This window comes from Chrysemys picta, chromosome 7 (assembly GCF_011386835.1).
Source record: "Chrysemys picta bellii isolate R12L10 chromosome 7, ASM1138683v2, whole genome shotgun sequence".
NCBI classification, from domain to species: Eukaryota; Metazoa; Chordata; order Testudines; family Emydidae; genus Chrysemys; species Chrysemys picta.
The window spans coordinates 74,904,969-74,930,277 of record NC_088797.1 but is presented as its reverse complement, the minus strand read 5'-3'; the positions used below and the strand labels follow the sequence as shown (position 1 = coordinate 74,930,277).

The 25,309-nt window shown below is 41.0% G+C and overlaps 1 protein-coding gene across 3 annotated transcripts in view; it reads left to right on the top strand.

The window, feature by feature from the left end:
* The window catches only part of OGDHL (oxoglutarate dehydrogenase L), a 110,359-nt gene that overhangs the window by 69,844 nt on the left and 15,206 nt on the right, over positions 1-25,309 (top strand). For all 3 annotated transcript variants that reach the window (XM_005294012.3, XM_005294013.5, XM_024106956.3), the window contains exons 16-17: positions 5,871-5,998; positions 22,576-22,754. In XM_005294012.3, coding sequence (XP_005294069.1) covers positions 5,871-5,998; positions 22,576-22,754 — 307 coding nt within the window. The remainder of the gene's footprint in view (positions 1-5,870; positions 5,999-22,575; positions 22,755-25,309) is intronic.

The window sequence follows — 25,309 nt, the reverse complement described above, 5'->3', positions numbered from 1 at the left end:
TACAAATGTTTTAAAGCTCAGAGCCAGCTACATAGCATGCAAAGCATTCCTCCGCCTCCTTCAGGGATCCACAATACAAATGCAGACAGACAATACTGTAGCTCTGCACTATGTCATTAGACAAGATGGAGCAATATTATCCCCATGCTTCAAGCGGTCTCTCTCCCAGGCCTGCTGGGAGCTGGTGTGGGGCTCCTAATTACTGCGTATTTTCAGTGCCACTCCTCTCGCCCCACCAACCAACCGAACAGGCAGGAAGCAGCTGAGCCAGATGGATGGTGGCATGTAGTGATACCCCCTACTTCCCGTCCCCGCCACAAGCAGTCGAATTAGCTCAATACTATGATTTCCCCCCCCCCCCAACAACGGGGAGGCAGAATCATGGTTTACGCAGGGCCTTAGACATGAATGAATACAGAATTTGATCGCTTGACAAAATATAAGTGGTGCCACTGTCCCGATCTGACTCTCAATGGAGTAAAATCTTAATGATGTATTTAATTGAATTCTTTGATGCAAAGCCCATTTCTGGTAGTGGATGAACTAGCAGCTGCCCTATGCTTGATTGTGATTGCCTACAGTAGCTCACGATGAACCAATTTGGCCTGTTAGCCTGTTTTCTTCTGGTATGCAGCTCAACATGTTTCTGCTTAACTTCATTTAGTATCAAACCTTTGAGGCTTTTTTCTCCCCCTTGATCTTTTACTGCCATTTTAACGGAATCACTGGGACAAGCATTTTTTAAAAAGAGGTACTTTCAATGGATTTATCTTCCTAGCTTCAGTGTTAAGATCTGTTTTCGTAAGGTGCTCAGCACATCCAGGGGGATGCTCAGCTCCCCCAGCTCTCCTTAAATTCAGGTAGGAGTTAAGGATGCTCAGTTCTTTGTAGAATCAGGGCATTAGTCAGCTCTCTTAAAGTGATTGATTAATATAGTGGCATTCTTCCATAGACCTGCAACAAGGCAACATCCTGATTCTATAATATAGGTTGTGGGAGAATTTTCTTTTTAGAACAAACAGCCTGATTTCAATGTATGTGTAAGGAAGTAAATAACTTAGAGGCTGCATAGCCATATAGGGTATGTCTAAACTGCAGCTGTTGGGTATGATTTCTAGTGCGTGTACACAGACTCGGGTAGTACCCTAAAATTAGCAGTTTTGACATTATGGCACAGGTAGCAGCTTGGACAAGCCACCTGACTCCAAGCTCACTTGACCCCCTGGGTCCAAGCTTGGATGCCAGCCTGAGCTGCAATGTCCATGCTATTTTTCGTGTGTTAGCTTGAGCAGAGCTAGTGCAAGTCTGTGTACTCGCACTGGAAATCGCACCTGACAGCTGCAGTGTAGACCTACCTATAGGGAACACACAAAACCACATGCCATTTAAGAGAAGTCATTCAAACTAGCTTAGTTAGCAAGAGGCTCCTATGCTATCTGATTATAGCTCTGGAATTTATTAATCAGCCTTTTGGAAAATCAGAAAAAATTAGGGCTGTTGCACAGTTAAAAGTAGTCGCGCGTTTAAAAAAATACCATTTATTTAAATATTTTTGGATGTTTTCTACATTTTCAAATACATTGATTTCAGTTACAACACAGAATACAAAGTGTACAGTGCTCACTTTATATTTATTTTTATTACAAATATTTGCACTGTAAAAATGACAAACAAAAGAAATAGTATTTTTAAATTCACCTCATACAAGTACTGTAGTGCAATCTCTATCGTGAAAATGCAACTTACAATTGTAGATTTATTTTTTGTTACATAACTGCACTCCATAACAAAACAATGTAAAACTTTAGACCCTACAAGTCCAACTCAGTCCTACTTCTTGTCAGCCAATCGCTCAAACAATTTTTTTTACACTTGCAGGAGATAATGCTGCCCGCTTCTTGTTTACAATATCACCTGAAAGTGAGAACAGCGTCACAAGATATTTATGTGCCAGATGTGCTAAAGATTCCTATTTCCCTTCATGCTTCAACCACCATTCCAGAGGATGTGTGTCCATGCTGATGATGGATTCTGCTCGATAACTATCCAAAGCAGTGCAGACCGAAGCATGTTCATTTTCATCATCTGAGTCAGATGCCACCAACAGAAAGCTGATTTTCTTTTTTGGTGGTTCAGGTGCTGTAGTTTCTACATCAGAGTGTTGCTCTTTTAAGATTTCTGAAAGCATGCTCCACACCTTGTCCCTCTCAGATTTTGGATGGCACTTCAGATTCTTAAGCCTTGGGTCGAGTGCTGTAGCTATCTTTAGAAATCTGATATTTGAACCGTCTTTGTGTTTTGTCAAATCTGCAGTGAAAGTATTCTTAAATCAAACAACATATGCTGGGTCGTCATCTGAGACAACCATAACACAAAATACATGGCAGAATGTGGGCAGAACCATGGAGCAGGAGACATATAATTCTCCTCCAAGGAGTTCGGTCACAAATTTAATTAATGCATTTTTTTTTTAACAAGCATCATCAGCATTGAAGCATGTTCTCTGGAATGGTGGTCGAAGCATGGAGAGGCGCATAAATGTTTAGCTGATCTGTGATGCCATGCAAATGCCTGTTCTCACTTTCAGGTGACGTAAATACGAAGCAGACAGCACTATCATCCGTAAATGTAAACAAACTTGTTTCTCTTAGTGATTGGCTGAACAAGAAGTAGGACTGAGTGGACTTGTAGGCTCTAAAGTTTTGCATTGTTTTGTTTTGGAGTGCTGTTATGTAACAAAGAATAAATAAATCTACATTTGTAAGTTGCACTTTCATGATAGAGATTGCACTATAGTACTTCTATGAGGTGAATTGAAAAATACTATTTTTTGTCACTTTTATAGTGCAAATATTTGTAATCAAATATAAATAAAGTGAGCACTGTACACTTTGAATTCTGTGTTGTAATTGAAATCAATATATTTGAAAATGTAGAAAAACATCTAAAATATTTAATACATTTTCAATTGGTATTCTATTGTTTAACAGTGCGATTAAAACTGCAATTAATCATGATTAATATTTTTAATTGCAATTTTTTTTAGTTAATCGTGTAAGTTAACTGCGATTAATTGACAGTCCTAGTAAAAATGAAATAACATAAATGCTTGTGGAGTTGAACACTGAAGTCTTCCATGATCATAACTGTTTGATTTATGGTAGCCTGCTTATGTTTGCCTGCAGCAGTGTAAAGGATCTGCCAAGTGCTTTTGCTAGAGTGGAATGACTGTAAATCTTAATTGCAATTGGTTAGGAACAACTGGACAATATGGAATGAAATTAGAAATTACTCGCAAAAATCAGGCTCGGTCCTAATATATCAAATGATGGTATTTAAAAAGAAGTGGGGGGAAAAAAATCCCTGCAGAAATTTGTAAGGCTTAACGTGTAATATTCAGACTGATTTCAGCAGGGGAATGTGGCAGAAACATTTGCTCAGCATGGGGGCACAACTAAGAGACTGTGTAGCTTTAAATAAATCTTGTCTGCTGTTCACTGATTATGTGACCTGATGTGTTATAATAAATGTGTGTCACTCCCATAATCCTTAACAGGAGTTACTCAAAATTCCCATGCATTGATATTAGAACAAGTCCTTCTACAAGAGACTGAGGAATGAACATTATATCCAGACTTGCCAAACCCGCGAAAAAAACCGCAGGAATTGGGCTTGTTTTTGGCTTAATTTGTTTGTGAGTTGCTTGTTGGCTAGTTCTTGGCTTGTTTGCTTCTTTTTTTGGATCGGCTCCCGGCAAGGGGGGGGAGGGCAAGCAGGGACAAGGGGGGGAGAGAGTCAGGGTGCACAGCAGGCCCACCACAGTCCCTGACTGCACGCCGCTGGGGGGATCTAGTAACATAGAGTGTTGCGATTCTTGGGGATTGGCTTGTTTTGGCCTTGTTTTGGCCTTGTTTTGAAATGGGATTAGCTTGATTTTTGTCTTATTGTGAAAGTTGGGGTGCTTATTTACCATGTGAAAGTTGGGGTGCTTATTTACCATGTGAAAGTTGGCAACTGTGATGATATCCACTGTACCCTTGCTTCAACCTGTGATTACTGTAAAAATCAAATGAAGTAAAATTTGAGAGATAAGCAATTAGTATTTTAGAAGTGCTAGAAGTACTGTACTGTCATAATGAGAACATCAGGTCAGTTATTCATTATTGTTTTTGCTATCTTGTAGCTTCCTAAGGTGTTAGCAGTAGTGTAGTCAGCAGTACTTTCCATGACTGTTTGGTTCACACCAGGACTCAGCCATATCTTTGTGGGGACACTGGGCAACAGAGGCTAGTCAGGGATCTGGCGCAAGATACAGGAGGCTGTCCCGTATCCAGCAGCCTCCACTCAGGATCCCCATTATGTTAATTTTAAGAGTCTTGTTTCTTCTCTCAGGGGACACTACCCCATTAGCTCTCACACAAAGATCAGCTAAAAGTGTAGAATTTATAATGAGCCTTTTACTTCCCACCTCAGCACTCCATATTGTTTATAATTAGCAGTAGAAAGGGAGCTAGATACTGCTGCAGGTAAAAGTACAGTCCCTTTCTCTTCCAGCACCTAGGAATGAGGGAGGACAGGGGGTGGAGGGAGGGAACCTGAATCTGCATCAGCATGAAGAGTTGCAGAGAGACTGCCAAGGGTCAGTGCAACATCAAGATGTGATTTTTGTGTCTCTGTATCATTCTGATGAAGTGGCTCTCCAGCTATGCTTACTCTAGTCAACATCTACTAGGGAACTTAATTGTCTTCCCAAAAAGTATGCCACATTTTAGTTTTAGTTTCCCCTTGTGGGTTTGAGGGATAGGGGAAGGGAGGTAGTATCAAGAAGGCATTCCTGCCTCAGAGCTACCCTTTATTTCCTGTTTTTAGTGTTGCTCTTCAATAATCCCGCCTGTCCGTGATCTTATGCTATTAATTAATTTCTATATAGATTTGAGAGCTGTTTTGCTAAGATGCATTAGAACAGAGGGATCTACAGAAAGAGTCTGTCTCTAATTTGTTCAGGATCGGCAGCTACACAGCACATAATAGCTATTATCAGTGTAATAGCCCTCCTTACCTTAGTGGTTGTAGAGCTGAACATATTGGTGTGATTCACTCAGTTAGTCTTGCTCAGGGAGTTAATGGATTACAGTAATTACTTCAGTCATCTCTGTTTTGATAATGTTCCTTGGTGCACCATTCTAATGCTGATTAATGAAGTTCTGGAGAGCTGTAAAAGGTGGGAATGGCAGTGCAAAGTGAAGAAGAGGATGCAACTGTTCTAAGTCTTGGTCCTTAAAAATACTCAATTGTTGAGATTTTGCTGTAAAAAGACAAACCACAGTCATTTTAGGAAGAGGACTAATAGAATTTCACAGCTCGTTGTAATTTGTGAAATGGCTACCTTTTGTGCAATGGTCTCCATCTTTCATGTTGTGTGGAGTGCAGAAATACATCAATCTAACTTCCGTACCTATTACCTAGCAACAAAACTACGGTATTCTGTCTGATAGAGAAGGCATAATGCTATTTTAATAACTGAGTATTAACTGTAAAAGATCTTCTAATTTTTTATTATTTTTACAAATATTTTTAGCAAAAACTGCAGTGATTCTGATGCATTTTCACGACTCTTTAATCCCTCTGGTGTCGAAAAACCAACCGTGAATAGCCAGTGAAGAAACATTCATTTTCATGTGAATACTCTATCCTTATGTACGGTGGTACTTCTGTGATTCAGACAGGAGCTACAATGGTGTATAGAAGGGGTAGTTCCATTGAAGTCACAGTTGCCAGGAAATAGTTTCTAAGATTTAAGATAAATTAATCCTTGGGAACATATGAAAAACTATAGCCAAATAATCATTTGTGTCTACATCTATTTGTAGCCATCGCCACCATGTACTCCATGATCAAGAAGTCGACAAGAGGACATGTGTTCCCATGAATCACCTCTGGGAACAGCAAGCCCCCTACACTGTGTGCAATAGCTCCCTTTCGGAGTATGGAGTTTTAGGTAAGTCTCAGAAAATGCCTGGTAAGTTTTCTTATGCAGTAAGCTGTCTCAAATGAGATTTGGGAATTGATGACTGCTAATTAGGAGCAATTTTGTTTAAATTGTAAATTAAAGCTGGTTGAACCTGCACATATTGAAAGGTTCTATTCTGCTAAGATTTCAGATATTCAGATTCTTATCTGAGCCTCTTAGCTCTTCCCTTAGATTTCTGGTGCTTCCTGCGGCTGTCAGGCTAGAAATGCAATAAAAACAGCTTTTTGTTATATCTTAGCGCTTCTGTTCTAGTAGGAACGTGCAGGGCAAGGGCATGAAAATGAAATAGTATGACTGCTAATCAGTTTTTTCTTTTTATTGAACTACCTGAAAAATATTGTTTGTCAAATTTACTCTAGTAATTTTATTTATCGTTTGTCCTTCCTTGATTAAGGTGGGGTTATAAAAATTATTATTACAACTAGTAGCTAAGAGCTCTTGCTATTGCACTGGCAGTGGGTGTAGTAATCCTCCATCTGTGCTTTCTCTCTCTCACAACCAATGCAATCGTTACATGCAAATTAGCTGCAGAATAAGGGTGGTCATTGGTTGAATTACCTCTGATATCACTGGGGTCTAGGTCTCTTGGTGTGGCATAGACACATTCCTTGCTGTGGCTGTACACCTCATGGGTGTAATTGGTAAAGTCAGAATGTCTGAGAATTTATAAACTGGGTGATAACAGACTGAAATCCAGTGATTTATTGAACTAGGTGATATTCTAAACAAAAAGAGCTCTCAGCTATGCTTGTAGCTATTTCCATCACCAACAGACATTCTAGGCTTAAGAGAGACCGATAGTGACAATCCTGGACCAGTGGTAGGCAAACTACAACCCGAGGGCCACATCTGGCCCTTCAGACATTTTAATCCAGCCCTCGATCTCCCGCCGGGGAGCGGGGTCGGGGGCTTGCCCTACTCTGCGCAGCTCCTGGAAGCAGCAGCATTTTCCCCCCTCCAGCTCCTACATGTAGGGGCAGGCAGGGGACTTCGCACGCTGCCTCCGCCCCCAAGTGCGGCCTCCGCAGCTCCCATTGGCTGGGAACCACAGCCAATGGAAGCTGCAGGGGTGGTGCCTGCAGACGGGCAGCGCTCTAAGCAGTCTGGCCGTGCCTCCGCTTAGGAGCTGGAGTGGGGACATGCCGCTGCTTCTGGGAGCTGCTTGAGGTAAGTGCCGTCTAGATCCCTGACCGTCTCCTGTGCCCCAATCCCATGCCCCACCCCGATCCTCCTCCCGCCCTCCAAACCCCTCGGTCCCATCCCGGAGCATCCTCCTGTACCCCCAGCCCCACCCCAGAGCCCACACCCCTAGCCGGAGCCCTCACCCGCTCCCGCACCCCAACATCCAATTTTGTGAGCATTCATGGCCCACCATACAGTTTCTATACCCAGATGTGGCCCTCGGGGCAAAAAGTTTGCCCACCCCTGATATAGATCCTAATCCAAATTCTGCCCTTCTATAATGGACCATTGTGACGTTGCACTCTATATGATTTTATGAAAATATGCTAATATAATTGGAATATGCTTCATGCCAAAGGTCTCTTGTAAGGTATCATTACAAAGCTGTGTGAGATCATCCTATTTGTATAAATGTACCACTCTTGTATCTGAAAGTAGAAATATGAAATATAACTCTGAGGGCCTATTGTAATTATGCAAAGTGTGGGCCATTAATGGTGGTTTGGAATCTTGATGACTGCCATTAACCAGGACAATTGACTGCAGATGGCTGTTTCACCTGTAAGTCTTCCTGTATAACTGTGTGCTGGCAAGTGGATAATGAAGTCTTACAGTGACGTGATCATGTCACCTGAACTGGAATCCATCTTTAACCTGGTGTCTTTCCATTGAGAAGGAGGGGGTGGGAACTCAGAGAGGGACAAAGGAGTCCCACCTTATGCAAAAGATATATAAATGGGTGGAACAGAACAAAGTGGGGAGCCATCATGAGGGATCCCTTAGCTACCACCTGAGCTGGAACAAGGGCTGTACCAGGGGAAAGGACTGTGCCCAGACTAGGAAGGTGTCCAGTTTGTGAAAGAAATGTATTGAAACATCTTTCAGGGTGAGATATTATCTGTACTCAATTGTATTACTGTATTAGGCTTAGATTTGCATGTTTTATTTTATTTTGCTTGGTAACTCACTTTGTTCTGGCTGTTACTACTTGGAACCACTTAAATCCTACTTTCTGTATTTAATAAAATCACTTTTTACTTATTTATTAACCCAGAGTATGTGTTAATACCTGGTGGGGGGGAGGCAAACAGCTGTGCATATCTCTCTATCAGTGTTATAGAGGGCGAACAATTTGAGTTTACCCTGTATAAGCTTTATACAGGATAAAACGGATTTATTTGGGTTTAGACCCCATTGGGAGTTGGGCATCTAAGTGTTAAAGACAGGAACACTTCTGTAAGCTGCTTTCAGTTAAGTCTGCAGCTTTGGGGCAAGTAATTCAGACTCTGGGTCTGTGCTGGAGCAGACGGGTGTGTCTGGCTCAGCAAGACAGGGTCCTGGGGTCCCGAGCTGGCAGGGAAAGCAAGGGCAGAAGTAGTCTTGACAGATCAGGTAGCAGCTCCCAAGGGGGGTTCTGCGATCCAACCCATCACAGCATGATTGGGTCCATTGTGTCTTTTTAAAAAAATGACACTAAATATGTAAAATGGACTGGAAAAGTGTCTTTTTTTTTTTAAATGTTGCGACCATGATGACCATGCCTACAATATCATGCATGCAGGTCTGCTCAAACTGTAGCATCATTACACACATGCTATAAAAATGCTTCCTCCCCCCTTCCTCTCCACCACTGTTCCTGTCAGCTGCTTAAAACCTAATTGTGCATGGTGTGAGGGGAGGGAAAAAAGAGGGTGCAAATTCAGAAATCCTACCAGAGAATAGTTGACACTGATCACTAAAGGAGCATAGAACTGAAACACACCAGGCATCTATCTTAAACAATTTTCTGTTAAATACTAATGATAATGGTGAAGTCCTATTTAAAATCTATTTTAGAAGGATGTTGGGCAACATATGCAGAAATTCATCAGCAAAGATTATGGGGAAAAGAATTGTGAAGCAGTCAGAGTCCAAACTGAAATTAAAATGGTTCAGAATGTTCCATCTTCTCATATATTGGCACTTTGAAAATACACCATCTCTACATCATAGAGCTGTGGGGTTCTTTTGAGGTTATACAGTTGCTAAAGAGGGATTTTAGCTATATAATGTGGCTTTGCAAATTTATTAACAACTTGATGAGAGGCGGTGCTATGAGTAAAATCAAGGATGCCTGGGAATATATATATGAAAACCTGTTCCAACCTTATGTGTATTGAGTGCTATTCCAAATTTACTACATAAATTGAGATCACAAATCTTTGTTAGAAATTGCATTAATCGTAGTGAATCAAATTATACTTTGGCACTGGCCAGACATTTCACCTTCAGCTGGGGGTGAATGGATTACCTCACTCAGCCAAGCTGTAGGTGGCAAGAGGATGATATGTGAAGCACAAAATAAAACTGATACATTTAATAATATATCAAGAAGTTTTATTGACTCTGTGGATAAATAATGAAGAACTATTACATATCTATTTCACAACTCAAATGAAAGCAAAAGAGAAAAAATGAAGAGTTAATAGATAACAGTGGCTTATAATAGATTAGTATCTGTTATGTGGATATTTGGCTGTATAAACATCTTGAGGTTTGTATTTTAATGTGTGTATGTCATTTAGGTCTACAGTGTTAAAATTCAGATAGAGCAAGGCAGTGTGGTTAGAGCACAGGCCTAGGAGCTGGAGGTTCCTAGGCTCTTCTATATTCTTCCCCTGACTTGGTGTGTGAGCAGTGATGGAACACTTCAGTGTTCTGTGCCTCAGTTTGTCCCTCTGTAAAATGGGTATATTGATACTTACTTGAGGTGGACAAGAGGGCACAATTTCATCTGGGATAAGATTTTTTTGCAATCCCCTTCTATATTTTTGCTCTATTTTTTTTAATCCTGTGCATTTTTAAATGGGTGCACTAATTCAAATTCTGCAACTAGGTAAGTGGTGGTGGTTGTTGTTGTTGTGAATTTATTTAAAACAACAAATACTTAGCCAAATGTCTGCTTTTGAAAAAAGTGAACACTGAAGCAATTTTTTTAAAAATTAGCATGGCTTCTTCTCTCATCTAGGTTGAGACACTCCGTCAGATCAGGGTACAGCCTTGTATAATGTGGCCTGTCAAATCTGATGTTTCCAGGGTGTGAAAGCATCAAGGAAACAATAATGGAAATCTTTCTATACATTTTAGAAGGGCAGTAAAAAAAAATTGTTTTGCAATTCCTCTTAAATGTGTGGAAGAAGGGTACTACATGAGCACAAATTAATATTACTGATATTGATATTTTAAAAAACATAATTTTAAAAATCCATAGCTATGGATTCTCCAACAATGAAGGAAACAAAATGGACAGAGCAATTTACAGTGGATGAGTGTGACAAACCAGATTTTTTAATTAGAATTTTTTTATTAGAAATACCATCTTGTATATGAATGGGTTAAAATTTTAATATAATTAAGTCCTCTCCCTCTTTCTTTAGCTGTAATTACTTTAATTAATTTTGTTAACATTTACCATATATCATGGTGCTTGGAAATGTTTACCTTTGCAAGTTTGTATTTATAGAGAGAAATTAGTTTTCAGATGAGAGAGCTCCAAATGGATGTTTACCTCTTTTATTAACTACTTTGATCAAACATAACTTATTTATCATTCTAATCCATTTTGCCAGTAACATTTTTAAGGAAAGTTTTTTTTTGAATGGATAGTTTATTAATGTAATGTCATAGCTTCTAAGTGGTCAGAAAGCTTTGTGCACAAGGAATAGATTCTTCCTCAGGAGAGAAATCAACACCTTGTTCCAGTTCATACCTACATAGTTGGATAGGAACTGTTCAGTGTTAACTTATCTGTTTTAAAGGTTAATATTCAAACAAAACTATTTTGTACAAGAGGGTAACAAAATCACTCCTGTAAAAACAAATAAACCATTAATAACCAAAGACATTATATGGGACAGAAACCCAACAACAACAGTTGCACAGACACAGGATTAATTATTCTAGTCCATATACAATACCTAGATTTATTTACTCACTTCACAAGTTGCAGTAGGGCTGCAGGTATTAAAACAGATATATTGTATCTTGCTTATCATCATGGTATTTGCGCCCCTAAATCAAGGCCTTGTCTATGTGGGATAGTTGCCTCAATTTAACTTAAATCTCTGTGTTAAACTGATACAAATCCTTATGTGGAAACTCTTTTTTTGGTTTAACTTACGCAGGATGCTGTTTGGGTGTCAGTTGTTTCTACATATTTGTTTGATTATTAGAGAGTAGTGGAAAAGAGGGCTTTCTATGCAGAGTAGTTAGTGACTTCTCCTTTCTGGGCTGTCCTCTTTTGAATACAAAGGGGGGAGGGGGGAAATGCAAACTTTCCCAATCTGAGGATTTGCTGCTTCAAGAGAGGAGGATGGAAAGAGGAGCAGAGTTTATTTTGTTCTGGGGGGACCATATTTCCCAAAGGGAAAATGGGACACTGTGTGGGATAGCCTGAGGCCCCTCCCTCTCCCCAAGCGGGGGACTGACCCAAGTCACTCACCCAAGTCCCGTCCCCCCGTGAGTCTGGGAGTTGCTGCTCGCTGAGCCCTGCCTGCCCCCGCCCGCCCCACGTAAGGTTGGCATCACCACTCATCCCCCCCCATCCCACCCACATACATGTTCCTCCATACCCAACTTTTTTGACCAGTTGGCAAGAGCAAATGGGACAAATGCCCACTTTTGCCAAAAAGGTCAGGATGGACAGGACAGGGCTTAAAAAAGAGACTGTCCCAGCCAAAATGGGATGTGTGGTCACCCTATTTTGTTCTCCTGTTACTGCTACTGCACGCACAACCACTGTTCAACAAGAAGCTTTGGAGTGGTTGTCCTGGAAGTCTCTAATATTGCGGTGTGGCTGTGAAGGAAAAAGGAGTTAAGATTGTGGATTTAATTTGTCTGTGTAAACATGCAAGAACTCAGAATCGTTTTGGGAATTCCCTAAATTTCTGTGGATTAGAGCTCATTAAGTAAGAATGGAGTGAATAGCCCTGCATGACAATACCACAAATTGTTTCCCTGGCAGGTGAAGAAGCAGAGAGCTGGCACCTGTTCAGAGCTGTGAGCTCTTCACCAAGTTATTGCTTTCTCTGTTAGGAGCACCTGGGGTATAATAGCGCCACTAAAATGATATTCTGACAAGACTGATTTGCCTCAGTGATAAAACCAGAACAGGCTAGTTACTTTTCATTGTAAAAAAACTATTTGTTTTCAGATGCAAGTTGAGAGGGATGTGTACATTTAAGGGTTGTATTCGAAATCTGTTTTAGATTTTATTTGTTACAGTACAGCCTAGTGGATAGGGCATTTGACTGGGCTTTGGCAGGTGTGGGTTCAATTCCTGGCTCTCACTAGTCTGTTGCTTGAGCTTAAGCAAATAACTTCCCTCCCTGTGCCTCGTGTCCCCATCTGTAAAATTGAGATAATACTAACCTTTTTAAAGTATGTTGAGATCTAAAGATGAAAAGCACATATAAGAGCTAGGCATTACCATTCTGTTAACTTGGGTGTATTGTTTTAGTTGCAGCTGGATTATTGCAATTCAATTAAAGTCTCATAAAGAGAGTATTTTAGGTTATTCAGTTTCAGCAATCAGGAAGTCTGGAAGCATAATTGAGTTGCTCTGAGAAGGTATTAAGCAAGGGTTGCCAACTTTCTAATCACACAAAACCGAACACCCCTGGCCACCCCTTCTCTGAGGCCCCGCCCCTTCCCTGAGGCCCCGCCCTGCCCGCTCCAATCCCCCCTCCCTCAGTCACTCACTCTCTCCCATCCTCACTCACTTTCACCGGGCTGGGGTAGGGGGTGAAGGGTCCGGTGGGGGGTGAAGTCTCTGTGGTGAAGCTGGGGATGAAGGGTTTGGGGTGCAGGAGAGGGCTCTGGGCTGGGACAGAGGGTTGGGGTGTGGGGGGTGAGGGCTCCAGCTGTGGGTGTGGGCTCTGGGGTGGGGCTGGGGATGAGAGGTTTGGGGTGCAGGAGGTGGCTGCGGGCTGGGGCAGGAGGTTGGGTTGCGGAGTCCTGGAAGCGCTTACCATGGCTCCCAGGAAGTGACCACCAGGTCCCTGCAGCCTCTAGGTGCATCAGTGAGGCTCCGCGTGCTGTGGTTGCCCTCGTGCCAGCAGGAAGCCTGCTTTAGCCCTGGGCCCTTGCTGTGCCACCGACCAGACTTTTAACAGCCCCTTTTCAACTGGGCGTTCTGATCGAAACAGGACACCTGGCAACCCTATATTGAGCAGAAGGCCAGAATATAGTTTCACCAGTTTATCTGGACATCTTAATAGAGGAAGAGAGCAGAAATAATTTACAGGCCCCTTATACACACTCAGCCTACTAATACATATTCATTTGTTACTTTAAATGTGCTTTTTTTGTATACTCCTATCTTTCTTCATTCTCTTGAACCTCCAACAGGCCTCTTATTGATGATATTCTCCTTATGGTTCTCTCTGTTGAGCTCTGGCTGGATACTTGCTTCTTGAGTTCTAAGACTTTCCCAAGTTCTCAGGTGCCTCAGAGTCATAGAATCATAGACATGTAGGGCTGGAAGAGACCTTCAGACGTCGTATAGTCCAGCCCCCTTCACTGAGGCCAGGACCAAGCATACTTAGACCATCCCTGAGAAGTGTTTGTCTAACCTGTTCTTTAAAACCTCCAATGACAAGGATTCCACAACCTCCCTTCGAAGCCTATTTCATTGCTTAGCTATCCTTATAGTTTGAAAGTTTTTTTCCTAATATCTAACCTAAATCTCCCTTGCTTCAGATTAAGCCAATTACTTCTTGTCCTACCTTCAGTGGACATGGAGAGCAATCACTCACTGTCTTCTTTTTATAACAGCCCTTAACATATTTGAAGACTTATCATATTCCTCCTCATTCTTCTTTTCTGAAGACTAAACATGCCCAGTGTTTTTTTAACCTTTCCTCATAGATCCGGTTTTCTAAACCTTTTTGTTGCTCTCCTCTGGACTCTTTCTGATTTGTCCACATCTTTCCTAAAGTGTGGTGACCAGAATTGGACACACTACTCCTGTTGAGGCTTCATCAGTGCTGAGTAGATTGTATTTCCTCATGCTGGGAAAAGAGGAAATTCCCAGACACATGATATTTGAAGAAAACAGATGGATCAGTAGAGACTCCTGGACCTTCTTAGGGCTGGAGATGGAATTCAGTATGATTTTATGGTTGACCGGGAAAGGTGAGGAAGAAAGGAAGAATATTAATCTATTGATTTAAACTTTTTTGGAAGTCTTAAAGGTTTGAATTCATCTTCTCATTTGGAATAAGGCTGGTGCTTAGGCTTTCTGAACCATTTTCTTCCTAGTGACCAATTAAAAAATCCTTTACAGCAATAATATTCTAAAAGTCCACAGTACCTTTCATCGTGAATGATCCCTATGTATATGTAGAGATAATGATCTCACCACTGATATGCAGCTACAGGTCTGTCTCATCTTACGCTGGGGTTACGTTCCGCAGTCAGCGCCTAAAGTGAAAATCGCGTATAGTCAAAATTACATTAAGTGTAATGGTGGGCGGAATTGCCCACACTACAGAAACAGTATTTAAATTGTTATTTTTCTCTTTTTTTTTGTTTGTTTTTTGTTTTGTTTTTGCCGACCGCGTAAAACTGAAATCGCACATGTTAAATGCGCCTAAGATGCGACAGACCTGTATCTCTGTGTTGGAATGTTGTTACTAGGGCAGCACTACCCCATTTTTTATAGATGAAGAGAGAGCCAATATCATTATCCAACTAAAACTGCAGCAGGAAATTAGGTAGACAGTGCAAAAACTGAGGGCCAGGTTCTTACAGGGTCATATAGTGGGACTATTGGAGGGCATAAAGGGGCTTCCCCTTCCTCTTGAGCATCAGCATTTCCATGGCTCAGAAACCAAATAGATGTTAATGATTTCACGGCTCTCCTGGGCTGTATTCAAGTTAGTGATTTAAAAGAGAGCTTGTGTATCGCAATACCAGTCCCCAGTATTTCATTTCTTTAAATATAGTAGCAAGTCTTTCCTTATGGTTTTCCTTTTACTGACATCAGACTAAAGTCATGCGTGGCTATCTCAAAAACACTTGCTAGATTATTTTAATTTTCATGCCTTAGGAAACTTGAAAATCATATGAATTAAGCTGCAGCCTTACTTTTGTTACTTGAAAGATGCAAATTCTTGTGACAGTCATGCATTCTGCTGTGGGGGAAAACACAGAACGGGTTGTGCAAGTTGACACTTTGCTTAACATCACCTCTGTCTCTGCTATACCGACAAAAGAATGACTGAGAGAGCACAGGCAACAGGAACAGAACTAATAACTTGCACTTCTACTTTGCCTTTCATCTAAGGATCTCAAAGCACTTTGCAAACACTGAAATGAATAAGCCTCACCCAATCCCCTTTTGAACCTGGTATAGGATACATATGTGTTGGGATCACTTGATCCTCCCCTTTAACACAGCCACTTCAGGGTACGGTATAACAGTGTTTAGTGGTGCACAGCTGTCAAGGCTGAATCCCCACTCTGTCACCCCGAGTCTAGGAAGTGGGGGCCCGGAAAGATTCGAAAAATTAATACTTGCCACTCTAGGGTTGTATTACACTCCCAAGGTTACAGCTTTTCTCTGATGTTGGCTTGGTAAACGCTGTCACCACCCAACTGCAAAAAAAAACCCTTTGAACCCAGGAAGGAACACTTGGGAATTCCTCCCTGTGGGGTACCCTCAAGCTCTTTCATTCTCCTCCTCCCCTCCTCCCAGGGAAGAGCTGAGAAAGAAAACAAAGGAAATTAGCTGTGCTACCAGCTAATCAAACAACATGCACAAACCTCTTAGGGCACCAAAAATCTAATCCTGTTCTTAAAAAAAAAGGTAAATTTTATAAACAAAAAAACAAAAAGGAAAAAAATACATCTGGAACGTAGGCTTTTGCTAGATTTTAAAAGAGCAATTCCAAAAATTAAGCACCCAAACTAGCTTTCTTGGGGGTTCAGCTTAAAGGTTACATGCAAACAAAAGCATCAGGGGTTAGCACAGAGGAGATCCACAAGCCAAAATAAGAAATAAACCTGATTGTGTCTAACTAAACATTCCGCCATCCAAATAATTTCTTCTAGATATAGAAGATACCTTTTCATATCTGGTTCAAACCTTACACAGCATTCCTGCTATCACATTGCTGCTCGTGTCCCTGCAGCCCAAAGAACAGACCAAGGAAGAGTTTCTTTTCTCATTTTAAACAGTTCTAGCCATTGGCTCTTTTGGTCAGGTGCCCACTTTATTTTTCTTTACCTGGGGGACTTTTTACCCTTTACAGGTAAAGCAAGTAAAGAACAGCTACCAAGAGGGATTTTACAGCTACCCCCCCTTATTTGTCACAACAGCTACATTAAATAACAGTTTAGGACAGGAAGTAAGGAAAGGTACCATATTCATTTGAAATTTCAAGATAATATTGGTATACAGAACTTAATTACCTGGATCAAAATTTTGGTCAGGAGACAGGGTTAAGCTCCCTGGTACTTATTAAAAGTTGATGACCACAAGTGGTCAGGACTTTAGTTTTATGTCTCATCTGAAAGTTAGACTACCCCTGTCCTAGTAGAGCACAGCATATGTGCAAATAAGCCTTGAACAAATTAGCCATATTGCATATGTTCTCAACCATGTCACCCAATCAGCAGAAATAGTCTCTTAATGTTTGTTTAAAATTAGAATGGGATTCAAACCTATCTGGGGAAATCTATTTTGTAAATACCTTTGGGAACTTCAGTGAAGAAGTTATACAGGCTTTATGCTCTTTGAATGTTCTTAGAGACAGCAAGACCACACAGAAAAGGAGGGCTGAGGTTTAAAATATCTTTTGGAAGATAGCATTGTTGGGGGTGAGGATGGGCAGCTAGGACCATCCAAGGACATTGAGTTGAAGGGAAAAGGCCAGTCCTTCTGAGGCTTTAGCCTTCTTTTGGCAAGAAGAGAACAAGGAGCATCTGTTGGAGTCATGGATGGGCCGTTCACAGAGTTCAGCACCACAGGGACATAGTGGTTCATCAACTTTCTTTCATCAAGATCCATTCCAAACATCTGGAATAGAATTTCAATAGGAACTGTGCATAAAAAGTCACTTTCCAGAGTGGATACAAACAATATATATTCATGTATAAAAGGATTCATTTTCCCCGTAATTGACATATTCCAGTTGTTCTGCACATTCATCATCATTCCAGAGGAGTATATACTGGTCCTCCCAGGTGGAAGGACAGACTTTCAGATTGCAGCAGTGGCCATTAAAGGTTTAGACATAAATATCTTTGGTTTATGTATTTCTAACTGTAACTTTCAAAAAATCAGGTGAAATATGGCAAGAGGATGTTCTTGTGGTTAAAGCACTGCGCTGGGACTCGGGCAATCTAGGTTCAAAACCCAACTCAGCATAAATGACCTGTTTGACCTTGGGCAAGTCTCATCCTCTTTTACCTGTGTAATCTCAGTTCTCAATCTGTAAAGTGGAGATTCCCCCACTCCCATCCTTTGCCTGTTTTGTCAATTTAGATTTTAAACTCTTTCACGAAGGAATTCTCTTAGTATGTGTATGTATAGCGCCTAGCATGATGGGACTTCAAATTTGGTTTGGGCCTCTAGGTGCTTCTGTAATATCATTAATGCATTCTTGCAGTCCCTTGATTTCTCTAGGACTTTATGGTCTAAAAAGAGATAAGTAGGAAATTGTCGCAGAGCAATGTAAATGGGAAGATAAAAAAACAGAATAAAAGCTAAACAAAAGGGAAAGGTTTTGTTTCAGTGGAGGTTAATCCTATATTGGTCCTACAGGGCCAAGTTTATAGCCATGTGCTGATGACTTTAAAAATTAAATAGTCCTATACTGTAAGTGCAACATGCTGCTCTCATCTGGCTCTTAATTGTAGTGTTTTTGGTTTCCTTTTATTTTAAATCCTAATCTAGTTCTTGACACAGAAGAGTATCAGAGACTCAATGTTTTAGTGCGACTAAAACCCTTTTTCCTCCCCCAATGGTGTAGGTATGCTTTGCCTGATTTCTATATCACAGCACTCTGTGAAGCAATCCGCATATCCAATAAATTCCCATAGGAGAGATGCTCCTGGAGGGCCTCCAGTCACCATGGTGTAAATCACAAATGACAAGTACATGAAGCCTGTCACTGAGCACTTGCTGATGGGTTTGAAGCAGTAGCCTACTGTGTGCAGAGAATATCAAGATGCCAAGTTGGTCTCCATCAGTCAACATGAGTTGCAGAGTTCCTAAAACTTTTCTAATTAAAGATATAAGAAGTTTGATCATAGCCAGAAATCGTGATTGCAAAGGTTTCTTTGTATGTTTATTTCACGTCTTCCCTATAGGTCTCTCACTTGCTTAGCTAATATTGCTTGTTAAAGAAAAATTGCTCCTGGATTTTACCCATGTGCAGTGTTTTTAGGGGAAGATTTTTCAGAGGTCAAAGGGTAGTTAGGCGCCCATTGACTTTCAACAGGAGTTAGGCATCTATCTGCTTTTTGTGTCTTTGAAAATCTAACCCACAAATTTTATGTTATACCAGTTCAATCACTTACTCTTGTCCAGTATTTTAGATCAACTGTAAGTGTAGAGGAGTCAAACTAACACACCAGATTTAGACACACACACACACACCGCCTCCAAATGTGAGTTGGTTTGGCTCTGCATCTTTGTTTTTTTTAAATGGGATTGTGTACTAGTAACGTGGCAGAAGCTGGTGGTAGTGGGGAAGATCCAGATTTGGGAATGAATTTAGGTTTTCTGTAACTTGAGTGGGTGTGCTTGCTTTCTGCTGGGCGCGTGCAGGCTACATTGTAGAATGACCTTTGTTGATCTCTGTGTAACATGCAGCAAACTTAGGAAAAAAACAAAAGGGGACAAAATGAGGCAAAAAGGGGTGGGGTCGGGATTTTTTATTGATAAACTAACAAGAAAGCAGGGATCAATATAGACAGATCTCACAGGAAAAAGACGCACTCTCACTTTTCAAATCTTACTATGTAATTAGGTATGCAGTGGAATTGTGTAGCCGTGTTGGTCCCAGGCTATTAGAGAGACAAGGTGGGTGAGGTCATATCTTTTATTGGACTAACTTCTGTTGGTGAAAGAAACAAGTTTATGAGCTACACAGAATTTTTCCTTAGGTCAGTGACCTGAACTCTGAGTGGCTCGAAAGCTTCTCTCTCTCCAACAGAAGTTGGTCCAATAAAAGATATTACCTCACCCACCATGTCTCTGAGGGTAATTAGGTTGCAGAGAGAGTGTATCTGTACAAGGAACAGAATTCACACCAAACTGTCATGTTTTCAGTTGGTTTCTTCTCAGGTCTTTGTTTCTGAGCAATGGTAAGTGTCCATGTCCAAAGAATTTTCTAATAAAACCTTTGGACAGCAGAGACTGACTATACCAATCTGCTGCTCTATTTGGTATGTGTTGGATGGGATGGCTTTCATATTACACTACCATTATCTGAAGATAAATGCTTAGGCTCTGTTTAAAATTTAAATGCATGACTTCAGCATAAGCAAACAACTCTTACAGATGTCCTCTCTAAAGATAGTGAACCATATTCTTTGTCAGTCATAGCCCTGTAAATCCATAGTAGCTCCACTGGAGTGGCCCAGCTTTGCCATGGTGAAACAGAGGGTAGAATTTAACTTCTTGGTTTTTAATTGCTGTAGGTGTTCAGTATTTTAAGATGCAATTGGTTTTTATGGTTGGCTGCCAGTGGGCAAGTGCTACACAAGTACACTTAAATGTGAAATTGTTGAAAATAACTTGGAGTCAAGTTGTACCTGGCCTGTCTGCAGGTGTGAATGGGAGCAGAGGGCGCACAGAGCCTTCAACCCCTGCATGGGACCCAGACATTAATCTAGTGCTTGCACTCCTGAGGCTACCACTGCCTGTGATATTAGTCTGCCTAAAGATAACGGATACAGAGTTCCCATTGGCTTCCTACCCCTTTACACATGGAGTAGAGTTGGATCTACCCAGGCTAGAACACATACTGCCCCCATCAAAGGATGCAGCAAAAGAGTCTCAGGCCCACACTTTCTGGGGCCTCTGAAGAAGCTGTGGTACAGTGCCTCCAGTAGCTCCCTCTGAGGCACTACAGCTTCACACCCTCCATACTGTGGAACTGTGCTTTAAATGTTCAATTTTACCCTTTGACTTAGCAGAGTGGTCTGTCTCTCATAACCACTGTCTTCACCTTGTATTGCAATTTAGGCCCATGTGGTGTCATTCTCCATTGCTGTAGGAATATTTGTGCTCTCACTAGTCTTATGACCCATGTAAGTGGGAGCACTGGGATGGCGGGGGGAGGGTTGGATTTTCACAAATAAGCCATTAACTGTGGGACATAAGTAGGGGGAAATATCTTGAAGTTAAGATAGGTCATTAAAAGGAGATGATTATTACATGCCTTGTATTTAACTGCATTTTCATGAACTCTGACTGCTTGAATCTTGCATTTTAAAGCTGCACAACAAAGCCCTGTAGCAGATGTAAATACTCTAGCAGTTTGCAATTAATGTGTCTTAGCACAGCTGCTGAGCGTGAATTACAGTAGCTGGTTTGTATTCTAATAACTTTTTGTTTGTTTTTTGTCTTTTGCAGTCATTATCACCCCAGTCCCTGCAGTAGAATTGGGGCTTTACAGCACTGCCACAGATCTCTTCCAACAAGAGCAGGCATTTGTTCTGCATCTACTAAGTGATGCCCACATTGCCTGTTGTGAGGATACTGTTAGGTTTGGAACATGACAGATTTTAGGAACAGGCAACAAGCATTCTGGCCTGTTACATTCCAAAGTGTGCAAAATGTAATTTATACTGAAAATCAGACAGCTGTCAGTTTGTGTGCTTCCCACTGCGTTTAACCATGATCTTTCTGAATACCTGGGTAAAACTTGAGTCTGTATTCAGAATCCATGTTTACATTTGTTTGAGTATAGAGAGGTAGTGTTGTCTAGTGGGTATAGCATGAAACTAGGGAAACCTTGGCTCTAGTCCCAGCCCTGTTACTGACCTGATGGCAAAGTCATGTGGCCTTTGTGCAACTCAGTGTTCCCTGCCTACCTTGGACTTCAGTACAGCGGAGGGAACAGTGTTTGGAAGTGCCCCAGATTAGGTGCATCTGAGCTGAGATGTCCAAAAAGAAGGAAAGCAGAGACTTTGCAGCATTCTCCCTCCCTTTCTTATCCCAGTCCCATGGACCCTGTGGAGTTCTGGCTCTTCTGGTTGGGAGGAGCTAGGGAGAGAACCGTTCTCTCCTGCTTATCCTCCTGGAAACCTGCAGCGATTCTCCTGTTTGCATTAGCTTAAGCAGAGATACCCTCTCTGCAGTAGAAGTGCTCCCCATGCCTGCTCCCCTCGCCACAGTATTGGGACAGATGTCAGTGAAGAACGCAGAGGGGCATGACTCTTGAGGAAGGTTTTAGCCTCTTATCTCTGAGGAGGGAGCACTTTTGCTGCATTGCCTCCAATAACTTGTCTAAAACTTTTTATTTTCTTTGCTCAGTTTTGCACACCTAAGGAATTATCCACGGATTTGCAGATCCTGTTGACTTTGTAGTAATAATCACATCTTTAGAATCTCTTGAAATGTTCTGAAAATTTAGGCATTGGCTTAAAGTTACACAGGACAAGAACATGTAGGATTCTGTAACCAAGGAAAGGAAACGGGGAATGACTGTTAACAGCCAAATGCTTATTCAATAAATAAGCATTTCCAAAGTGCCATTCACCACATTATCCAGTCACCATTTGGTAAATAAAACGTATATTAAAAGATCCTAGAAAGATCCAGTTTACAGATGTAAAAGACCAGCCACAGCAAATGATTCCAACCAGCACCTGTATAAATGTACAGGAACATTCATAGCATTGTGCAGACTTGCGTAATGCAGAAGGTGGACAAATAGTTTGTTGAACTGAATCCTAAATATTAACTATAAATATATTTATAGTTACTTTTATTAAAAGGGTGGCTTCTATCTAGATTTGTGTATAAAAATGTTTACTACCAGGAGAAAAAAATAGTGTTAATACCTTAACTTTTTCATGAAACTGAAGTTTCCACATGATGTCGTTGACTGGGACTACTAGCGTAAGGAAGAGTTTGCAGGGATTGGATCCTATATGTATAAACAACTGTCTGCTAATCCTTCTAGCAGAAGTGGTCCTATTGAAAACACTGTTCCACTTCATGAGTAAATATTCTTGATACATATTCTGCTCTCTTTTATTTAATTAGTTGCAATAGAAAGGTAGGTGGTGTCTTAGATTATGGAAAATAGAATATAATTCTAATAAGGATCTTTTCCTTTTTCTTTCTACCTGTTTGTTTTTAGGTTTTGAACTTGGCTTTGCCATGGCAAGTCCCAATGCTTTGGTGTGCTGGGAAGCGCAGTTTGGCGACTTCCACAACACTGCACAGTGCATAATAGACCAGTTTATCAGCTCAGGACAGGCTAAGTGGGTTCGACACAATGGGATTGTGCTGCTTTTGCCACATGGAATGGAAGGAATGGTAAGGCTTTCACTGATTGGAACAATAAATGTGCTTTGGCATAAAGTAGTAGAATAGAAACTACAGAACCTTTTATTGTTCCTTTTTTGCAGCATACAAATGCAGTTTCAGGATCTTATAACTTTTATGAAAAAAAAAGTTTATTGCTGACATACGTTAGACTTCTTCTATCTCAAAAATAAATGTGCTTGCAGTGACCAGTTTTGACAATTGGCCAGGAACGAGAACAAAAGGAAAACAGCATTGATATATTTCTGAACATTCAGTCTCCCTCTCCTTGTGCCCTCCTCCGAATGGGTTATTTTGCAGTGGTATCTGCCATTGTTACCCTACTATTTGAAAGACTTATTTGGTCAATACAACGTGTGTCAATGCAAAAAAAATATTTTTTATTCATTAGAGCTTTGTGGTTATGAAAAATTAACTTAAAATGAAAAGTTCCTAGAAAGAGCAAAGTATAAAGGAGGCTGCTTGGGATTCTCGGGTACAGTTAAAATTTCAATAGGTTTTTACAACACTTGTTTCACTTTATTTTATGACATGAAACAAACCTCAGATACATGTGTTTTACCTGTATAAACTTTACTTTTAAGTTAGAACATTGTTCCAAGGGGTTTTTATGCAGCTTGCAAACAAATAAATTCTTTTAAAAATGTTGATGATTTGGGTGACTTGGAGGAAATAAGAAATCTGCTCTTTTAGGGAGAGAGCCCCTTTGAATGGCTGCCCACTTCTCTTCTCCGTAATTCCTAGTGAGCTAGCCACAGAAGGTCTGGAACCAGATCTATATAAACTCTGCATGTAACTTAACTCCAACTTCAGAACAGAGGAAACAGTAGGATCACTTTTAAGCATCTTTTAAATTATTTTTAAAAATGACATAAGCATTCTGCCCTGTGCTATTTGAAATAGTTATTTCCTTTTAGAATGCACGGACACTCCGTGTATTATTTAATGTATGTTTACAGTATTTCTGTTAACAAATACATGCTACCATGATACTGATGTGCTTGCCATAGCTGTAAATGTTCTCTTTCATTCACTTTAAGTGTACATAAAGGCATTTCTTCTTGTTCCTATTCTGTTTCTATACATTTAATTCCATGCAATTATAACCTTTCCTGGCACACTGCTGTTGGTTCATGTCCATTGGGTGATTTTCTGTATGGATTTTCTGTTTATACAAGAGCACAGTCCTGTTGACAAATATCCTAGTGAATTCAGCTTTGTTTGACTAAGGACTGTAAGATCATGCCCAAGATGGAACCTAAGGACTCTTCAAAAACAAAAAGACTCCAGCATGAAATCTGTTAGGGACAGGATGGCTTGGCGAGGTATTGGTAATGGGATGGGAATCCTTTCACCTCTAAGTGACTAGCTAACATACATTCTGGCTGGTTGTGATTGAAGGACTTTGCTGACTGATAGCTCCTTGGTGGCTCATGTGCAACTAGCTAATGGATTCTGTACAGGTCCTGTTGGACAGGGGTCTGAAACCTTCCCTCTACCCTGCCCCCCCTCCAGTAACTGGCAGTCTTGTTAGCAGTTTCAGCAAAGACATTAAACATAGACAATGAGCGGAGTCTGGTTTGAGGATTATCACTGAAACTCGGGGCGGGGCAGTGGGGGGGCGGGGGGAAGCTTTCATCTTTGCTGTCTCCTCTGTAGATACACTTCTGTTTCCAGTGCAGTGAATTTAGCATGTTTATTGAATACTACATTCATTTGTAAACCATTTTAAATGTTTTTAAAATAGGAGGAGGTTGCTGTGTGTGTGTGTGTGTGTGTAAGAATTATGATTTGCAGGACATGAATAGATGGCAACAGAAGTGGTACTAACAGTATTAGACTCACAATGTGCCAGAACTGTGTGGCTTTATGGTTCTCATCCACTAATGAGAAGACAAGTTTGCACCACAAAACTGAGGCCAGTTTGCAAGAGAAGTTATACAGGACACAGATATGCTAGCTCCTCCATCTTAGTGTTCCTTTTGTGCATAAGGAAGATACTGAGTGTTTTATTAGGGGCTCTCTCTGCCGGTACAACAGGGAGGAGTCGAGCAGTACACATCACTTTCCCCTGTTCTTTTAGCAACAGTTTCTAAGGCTATGTCTACACTATGCACCTTTTAGAGACACAGCCGTGTCGTTACAGCAGGAAAGCTCTCGTGCTGACAAAGCACTGTTCACACTGGCGCTTTTTGTCGGCAAAACTTTTGTCATTCGGGGTGGTGTTTTTTCATACCCTGATGATGACACAGCACAACTTATTGCTGAGCTCTCTGACTTTATCCTCACGCACAATTATTTCAAATTTGGTGACAATATATACCTCCAGACCAGTGGCACCGCTATGGGCACCCGCATGGCCCCACAATATGCCAACATTTTTATGGCTGACCTGGAACAACGTTTCCTCAGCTCTCGTCCACTCATGCCCCTTCTCTACCTACGCTATATTGATGACCTCTTCATCATCTGGACCCATGGGAAGGAGACCCTGGAAGAATTCCACCATGATTTCAACAGCTTCCACCCCACCATCAACCTCAGCC